General features: G+C 39.9%; 1 protein-coding gene across 1 annotated transcript; it reads left to right on the plus strand.

The window, feature by feature from the left end:
- Positions 1-427: 427 nt before the first annotated feature.
- Positions 428-7,098, plus strand: dusp2 (dual specificity phosphatase 2). Its single transcript, XM_036578431.1, has 4 exons — positions 428-1,057; positions 2,210-2,340; positions 3,712-3,931; positions 5,088-7,098. Exons 1-4 carry the CDS (start codon positions 664-666, stop codon positions 5,339-5,341), a joined length of 999 nt encoding a protein of 332 aa, XP_036434324.1. The 5' UTR covers positions 428-663; the 3' UTR covers positions 5,342-7,098.
- The last annotated feature ends 1,299 nt before the right edge of the window (positions 7,099-8,397 follow it).

The raw sequence follows: 8,397 nt of genomic DNA on the forward strand, positions 1-8,397 counted from the left end.
TTATTATTATTATTATTATTATTATTATTATTATTATTATTGCCATTAGTTTCACATATAATACATTGAGAGAGAGAGAGAGAGAGAGAGAGAGAGAGAGAGAGAGAGAGAAATTCAGAAATTGAGAGTGAGGGGAAGAAATAGAGGGGGAGAGCAAGAGAAATAGAGTAGAGTGAAAGAGACAGAGACAATTAGAGAGAGAGAGAGTGTGTGTGTGTGTGTGTGTGTGTGTGTGTGTGTAACCCCAACGCGTGCCTGCCTGTGGGAACCGGAGGGCGCGCGCGTCACCGACCCATATTTGGCAGTGCCGGTGCGAGCCTGAAGGAACATATATGGAGTTTCCGCCTGTGACCGGTGGAAAGTAGGCGGAGCTCCGGGAGCGCTACAAAAGAGCCTCAACACCACAACAACAGAGACAAAACACGCACGCACACACACACACACACACCCTCCAGAGCGCAGCGGGGTTCAGACACTTCACTGCTGCCTGTATGAAACTTCAGAGACGGTGTTTTTGCTCATACCAGAGTTCTTCCTCCTCATTCAGCTCGGTTCAGTTTCCTCGAATAAAGGGCAGAAAAAGATGCTGCGCTGCTGAGACGCACTGACTGGACTGTGTTGAGGCCGTTAAACTGAACTCGTGTAAGTCTGGGGCAGCTGGTGATGCCGGTGGAGATAACAAGCCTCGAGCTGGCGCAGATGGTGCGCGCGCACTGCGCGCTCCCGCTGCTGCTGGACTGCAGGCCGTTCCTCGCGTTCTGCGGCGCGCGCGTGGCTTACTCGCACAGCGTGAACTGGAACTCGGTGCTGATGCGCAGGCAGCGCGCGCGGGCCGGGAGCGGGATGGGCGTCGGGAGCGCGCGCCCCCTGGAGCGCCTGGTGGCCGACCGCGCGCTGCTTCGCCGCCTGCGCGCCGGGGAGTGCGCGCGCGTGGTGGTGCTGGACGAGGCGAGCCGGTCGGTGCGCGAGCTGCGGAGAGAGAGCGTGGCCGGGCTGCTGCTGCGCGCGCTGCAGGAGGAGCTGAGGGAGGACAGCACGGAGGTGTGTTTCCTGCAAGGTGAGAACTTTTACTCCTAAAACAACTTCAGCTCATCAGCTGAGCTGAGCTCAGGCAGGCGGTGTGTTCAGGTCTCACTCTGCTGCCTCAGAAATGATAGATGAATATAAATGCACTGCTCTAACACACCTGACACTGCTTTAAGGACCACTCCACCCAAAACTATTCAAAACAACTATTCAGTGTTCAGACCTTAGATTTTTACTAGGATTATGTAATGATCTTATGGAGTCCTGCTCGTCACATCCCGTATAAAATAAAAGATGCGTGGCCACGACTTAGTAAGGCATGGGAACGAAATTCTAATTCATGCCCACAACTTAGTAAGGCATGAGAATGAGATAAGTCTTGACCACAGTTTAATAATGCATGATCTCGTTCCTACGCCTTACTAACTCATGGCCACGACTTAATTATCTCGTTCCCGCGCCTTACTAAGTCGCGGCCAGGCATTAGGATCTCGTCCCCATGTGTTGTTTTTATTTATACAGGATATCACTTGAAGGGCTTCGTTTGATCTATTTAAACCCAAGACAATTATTGAGATAGTTATAAGATATAAAGTAATCATTATTAAATTATAAAATGAATTATTATTATTAATAATAATAATAATAACGACAATTATAATACATTTTTATAGCGTAAGGTCTATTGTGAGGTGGCTGTCCCAAACACTAATCCCTAAATTTACACTTATGAAAATAACACAATTTGTTCAGTGTTTTTTTTTTTTATTATTTCTTACCATTTTTAAGTGATGGTTGAACAATGAGTTTAATTTTCTAATAAAATAACTTTGTTATACTTAAAAAAATGCTGTCCCACTTTTTCATGTCACTACAGAAAACCTTTTTTTTTGTTTTGTTTTTTGCTTGGTCCATTTTTACACTAATGGTTGGAGTATCTTACTAAATTATTAATTACTTTATTATTATTATTATTATTATTATTATTATTATATTATTATTATAATTATAAACTATTAATCTACTTTTTATTAATTATTTTCTATTTTATTATTGCATATGACATATTTGGCTTGTCTAGGCTGTTATGTTTATAGTTCTTCTTCCTGTCTCTGAACAGGCTGTCTGAGCTCCCGTCTCTCTGTGAGTTTATGTACTGATGAGTGGTGTTTCTGTGTTTCAGGTGGCTTTGATGAGTTTGCAGCGTCGTATCCTGACTTGTGTTTAAACACACCGCTCATGTGTGGGAGTCCCACCGCTGTCAGTGACCCAGAGACCCTCAGCTCGACCAAGACCACACCTCTGTACGACCAGGTACTCATCATTCACAATAGAAGATAATACACACACATGATCGTGGACTAAAGAGCTGGAGAAGCTAGAGAGCAGTTAAAGCAAAGTAACTAGAAAGTAACAGTTTGAAGTGAACTTATAAGGCCTTGGGAGTCATATTGGGAATATATACTGTATGTTATGAATGATTATATCTTGACAAATAAAATGATCTTCCTTTTTGATACCTTTCTTCTTTTTACTTGTTTTAAGAAACCATATCTAGTGGAAGTGTCTTATTACATTGGCAGAAAAAAAATCTTTATTTTAACAGTTATGTCATGGAGAAACACAATTATTGCATTATTTCTGGAAAAATGCAAAATTAAGTGCATTATTTCTTGCAATAAGCTAAATTGTATTATGTATAATTGCATTATTTCTTTACAAAAAAATAATAATCTGCATTATTTCTTGAAATAAGCAAAACTATCTGCATTGTGTCTTAAAGACAATGCAATATTATCTGCATCATTTCTTGCCTATAAGCAAAATTCTTTGCATTTTTTAAAGAAATGATGCAGATTATATGCATTTTGCATTATTTCTCGACATAAGCTATATTATCTGCATAGCTATAAAGTAAATGCATAATTTAATATGCAAATGAAATAAGTACAGTTAGCTCCCAATAGAATAAAACACTTTCACTAAAGATTACTGAAAAATAATCTTATATTTTTACAGTAATTTCATACTGGCAACATAACGACATGTCAGATGTTTAGATTTAAGAAGATTCCACTTGTTGAGATATACTTTTTTGTAGTTCATGTCATTTTGTTGGCTAAACGCAGATGAACGTTTATGGTACAGTAAAATATTAATTTAAACATTCAAAGCTATTATACAGTGAAAAATAAACTTATCAATTATTCAAATGTATGGACCAAATTCAGGCTTCTAGCTGGCACTGCTACTGTTTTTAGCTATGCTAATGCACTGTTGTCTGTTTATATAGATAACAGTGTGTCATACAGCCAGAAACCACACAAAAACCACACAAGCAGGTTTATTATTTAATGAGTCGACACACTTTGAGTCAAGTGTGTGATGATAGCGTGATGCTGGTTAGCCTGTTAGCTCCAGAGCAAAACTAAAGAAGCAAAGTTTTTAAGAGTTTAAGTAATTGTGTAAATTAGATTGTTCTCCAGAAATGATTGGCTGTTGTATGTATGCAGGTCTACCAGTAAGTGACCAATTAGTCTAGCAAAACCATAAAAAGCAGAATGCATGTTATTAATCAGAACACATTAATTGCACAACCTGAGGTTCGGTCATAGAATCTAAAAACGTCAGACTCTCTTAATGCTTGTGAGCTGAACAGCTGTGTTTGTGTGTTTTGTTGGTCAGGGTGACCCCGTGGAGATCCTGCCCTTCCTGTTCCTGGGCAGCGCTCACCACTCGTCTCGGAGAGAGACGCTGGAGCGCTGCGGCATCACGGCCGTCCTCAACGTCTCCTCGTCCTGCCCCAACCTATTCGAGCAGGAGCTGCAGTACATGACCCTGAGGGTGGAGGACAGCCTGGCCGCAGATATACGGGTGCTCTTCCCTGAGGCCATCGGCTTCATCGGTGAGCATCGCAACTTCATTAATTTAGGCCGTTTGGACGTATCAGAATCATAAGTTCTGTTGGTCGAGGTAGCACTTAGAAGAAATGTGTCTAGGTAGTGGCTCATATTAGGGAAATCACACAACTTCCCTTGCTTTTTTTATTAAGGAGTTTAATGTAAACACTGTTCAAAATGTGCTACTCAGTTCCGAGTCTATGTGGTCCATACATGGTAATTACTGAATATACCGTCAGAAAAACAGTGCATTTACATTTACCTGCCTATTCGGCCTACAACGCTTTAGTCCCACCCATTTACACTGAAGTTATATAGAGTGTTTCTGTCTGGACTGCTTTTTGAACGAGGGCAGCCAATCAGAACATTTAGCCTATATATATATATATATATATATATATATATATATATATATAATTCTTAAAGGCACAGTGATTAAAACAGCCTGTGTAGATTTAATAGGCAATGACAAATTTAATTCTGTCTGATTTTGGTAATAAATCCATAAAAAATGCCTAAAAGTGAACCTCAGAAAAACAATACAACGCAACCCTTTAAAGTGCATAGTTTGGCAAAGAATCACACATTCAATCACACAAATTACACATTTCCTCCTTTTACCACAAATGTAGTCAATCAGCCGAGACATGTTTGGTGTCTGAAGTTAGCTTCTTTAGTTTTATGAGGCTAAAGTAGCTAACAAGTAATGGAAGCTTATGTACACCTATTAGCATGCTTAAATCATTTTCAGTTCTTAATTAATCTCAAATAGACTTGCGTATGTGGTTTTGGACACTGTACATTCTGTTATCTATACAAATGGACAAAAGGATGTTCTACGGCTATACATAGCAGAAGCAGTCACTCTGAATCCTGGAATATGTCTGTACTTTTGTTCATTTTTATAGAATATGGGGTAAAATTGTCTAAAATTGTTGTCATTTGAATATGTACACATTTGTAAACGTGTACATTTTCGCTGATCTATCTCAGTAACAAACAAATCCTCCCAATTAGTGTAAAACTGAGAAAGAAAAACAAATAAAATTAAAAATAAGAAAGATTTAGAATATTAAATGCAAGTCTCTTCTGAGTGGTCATTTTCAGGCATTTTGTAAAAGTTAATGAAGCTAACTTCTCTGCTTCTTCATTCTCTTCCAGACTCTGTGAAGGAGAGTGGTGGGCGCGTTTTAGTCCACTGCCAGGCGGGCATCTCCCGTTCCGCCACCATCTGCCTGGCGTATCTGATCCACGCCCGCCGCGTGCGTCTGGACGAGGCCTTCGACTTCGTGAAGCGCAGACGGCATGTCATCTCCCCAAACCTGGCCTTCATGGGGCAGCTGCTACAGTTCGAGACGGACGTTCTGCGTCCTTACACTGTTCTGGACTCAAAGAACGGCAGCAGCGTGTTTTAGTGCACAGCAAACATGCATGAAGACCTCTGAATGAAGTGTTTGATGCTAGTAGCAAGATGGACCACACTAGCGTCACTGGCCGGCGAAGCTGATTTTCAAACTGACCTAGTTGGATCAAACCTCGCTGATGGCTGTCATAGTGAGGTTTTGATAGCACAGCTGTTGCTAGTAAATTCCCTAAGAGGTCTTCATACACGTATGAGGGTCTCCCGCAGTCTTCTCTTCGATCTACACTATGAGCCAACACAGTGATGAAGGGTGTGACCTCATTTATTCAGTTTACATGGTAGAGGGCACTACTAGACCACCAGGGGCGTAAATCTCTCACCTCACAACAGTTCAGTTTTGATTAGGAAGCATTCAGCGCATCATGAAATCTCACATTGTGACAAAATTTGATTAAAATTATTTTCATGTGCAAAAATAGAGAAATTGGTGTGCAAAGGTTTGTGCACCCCAGTCAGATTACCTGGTCTGTTGATTTTGAAAGTGAAAATAAGCACATTTTGATGCACAATTACTTTGTGTTTGCTGAGTTTAATATATTGGAGTAAAAAATAAAAACATGAAATGTGCTCTGTGCAAAAGTTATGGCACATTTTACATTTTATGTTTTATTTTTGCCAATATGTCAGTTTCAGCAAATACATAGAAATAGTGCACTAACATTAGCAGAAAATGCCATATTTTAGTTTGTTCCCTGTAGATGATGTGCTGACTTCTTAGAAAATCTTAGAAGAACATATCATTTTTACGGGGAGTGTTCCAACTTTTCCAAATCTAAATAGCCTGAGAATTTAACTTTGGACAAAAAAACGGCCACATAGTTCACTAAAGACTGTTTATTTTTCAAAATCTTAATGAATCGGTGCTTTTTTACATGCCTGCTGACTTCCAACACTTGACCTTCAACAGAAATATCACTGAACAGCTACTGAAACAGTTAGCCAGACCACGCTACACCTAGCATTTCACTGTCTCGCCAGCAAACGTGGCTGACCGTCCACTGTACGATTGTGCAGAGAAGAAAGAAATGCTGAAATCCTGTTACTGTGTGGTGGGACTGATAAATATGGTGTGACAAAGAACTGATAACATGCAGTGAGATTACGTAGTGAATCTCATGGCTTTTGCACATTTAGACCTCTAAGGTTAAGTTACTGTAAAAATACTGTAATAGGGCTACATGGAGATGAGCAATACTACATGAGTCAGGGCGTTCCTTCCTCCTTTAACCCCGAAGCAATAACATCCGGTAGATTTTGGCAATAAGCTTATGTAGGACAGACTCACTGACCTCATATTGAACTCTCGAGGTTGCACCATTGATGCAAGATCGAACGATTTGGGTGCGATTGGTTGGTTTGTTTCCCCGTAAAGCAGATGTTAAGTTTTTGACTCAGGGAGGCTTCAAAGGGCAACAAAATAAAAAGACCTGTCAAACTGTGATCTCCACATACAAACTAGAGTAAAACTATGGCTCATCACTAACGTATCCTGCAATATCAAGCCCTGATTTGAAGGTGATGATGCTGTGGTTCTGGTATGTTATGTGTGTATATGGAAAAGAAAGGGAGACTTGTTTTGTAATTTTGCATATTATGTGTTCGTTTGATTTAATGAGAGACTATTTATTTTGATCTGTGCACTTTATATGTAAATAATCTGTTTTTTATATTTTGGCATTGTGTTACTGAATCGTTTATAAGCTACAATGTTGGAAGGATTTCCAAATGTACATTAAATTTGATTTTACTGAATATAAAATTGTGAGCCTCTTGTCTTTGTTACAGCCCATCAGTGTGTGTAGCTTTTTTATATCTTTTATATCATATTTTTATATCTATTATATTATTAAGCATTTCCTGGTTATAACTTACAGTTCCCTTAAAATGAATAATAAATTAAGTTATTCAGAAATTTAGTTGCATAACTTATAAAAGTTAGATGAATAAAACAGCTGGATAAACGCTCCCACAGCTGTTTTATTTATCAGGGCTAAATTTGATGAAACAGCGCCCCCTGCTGCCTGCAGTGTGATAATATAAAGACGACCACAAGGTGGCAGTGTTCGTCAAACTGTATATTGTGCTCATGCCAGCTGAAGCAGCTGCAGCAGAGTCGGTTCACAGACATACACACATACATGCCGCGTTGCCTGTTGTTCTCTATGTGAGGCGATACGTCTGCATGTCCGCCATGTTGGAGCGGTCAAGATCCGCTTGTGAACAAATTCACTTGTATTGAGAGACGAAGAGTCTCAGGATTAAATCAGCCACAACTTCCTTTTTACTCATCCGATTTTCACCACATTAGTTTTGTTATAATCCTCAGATACAGATTAATCCAGGCTGCTCGGATCTGCTCTCGGTAGCTTTTATTTCTTTAATAATTGATCATGATAATTAGCCGTTCAGTCTGCACCTGACGTGAGTTTAGCGCGAGCTCCGGTAAAAACACAATCAGCAAATCCATCAGTGTGTGAATCACTTCTAATCTTTACACACAGAAGGACGAAGCTGAAGTTGGCTTCCTATTCGCCAGCTCCTTGTGTTCCCGTTCCACCTTAAATGGTGCAGCATTCACTTTCTGGTGCCTGAAGCTGCACCATTTAAGGTGGAACTGGAAAATTCGAACAAGAAGCTGGCAAATAACAACCTAACTTCAGGTTCGTGTAATAAGGTGATAATCTATTATGAACATCTACACGGATTAAGGAGTGTAAGGACTATTAATACATGAGGCGCCGTTAAAACTCCAATAACTAGAATTTAAAAGCTCTTAAAAACAGCAGTGTTAAAATGTTTTAGGTTCAGGAAGTCATTGCATTCTTTTACATTAAAAATGTTTAAGCATTTATAAACTATGATTTTGCTCAAATTCTCCATATCAACCCATTCATTTTGGACTCGCTCGGGAGCGCCCTCTAGCGTTTGAAAAAACCGGAAGACATTGCAGAGCGGTAATTCTCCTCTCTCCAAGTTCTGGGTAATTCTTCTCTACATGTTCTGTGGCTGCAGCTCAAGTTTTTCGTTTTGTTCTCAGCTCACTTTTTT

The sequence above is a fragment of the Colossoma macropomum genome, unplaced genomic scaffold (genome assembly GCF_904425465.1).
Source record: "Colossoma macropomum unplaced genomic scaffold, Colossoma_macropomum, whole genome shotgun sequence".
In the NCBI taxonomy this organism is placed as follows: Eukaryota; Metazoa; Chordata; class Actinopteri; order Characiformes; family Serrasalmidae; genus Colossoma; species Colossoma macropomum.

What these genes read in the sequence shown, in the direction of transcription:
- dusp2 (XM_036578431.1), top strand. Translation starts at nt 664, where the DNA reads ATGCCGGTGGAGATAACAAGCCTCGAGCTGGCGCAGATGGTGCGCGCG. An exon ending in GGAGGTGTGTTTCCTGCAAG is followed by an intron (nt 1,058 to 2,209) that starts GTGAGAACTTTT and finishes TCTGTGTTTCAG; the next exon opens with GTGGCTTTGATGAGTTTGCA. An exon ending in TGAGGCCATCGGCTTCATCG is followed by an intron (nt 3,932 to 5,087) that starts GTGAGCATCGCA and finishes ATTCTCTTCCAG; the next exon opens with ACTCTGTGAAGGAGAGTGGT.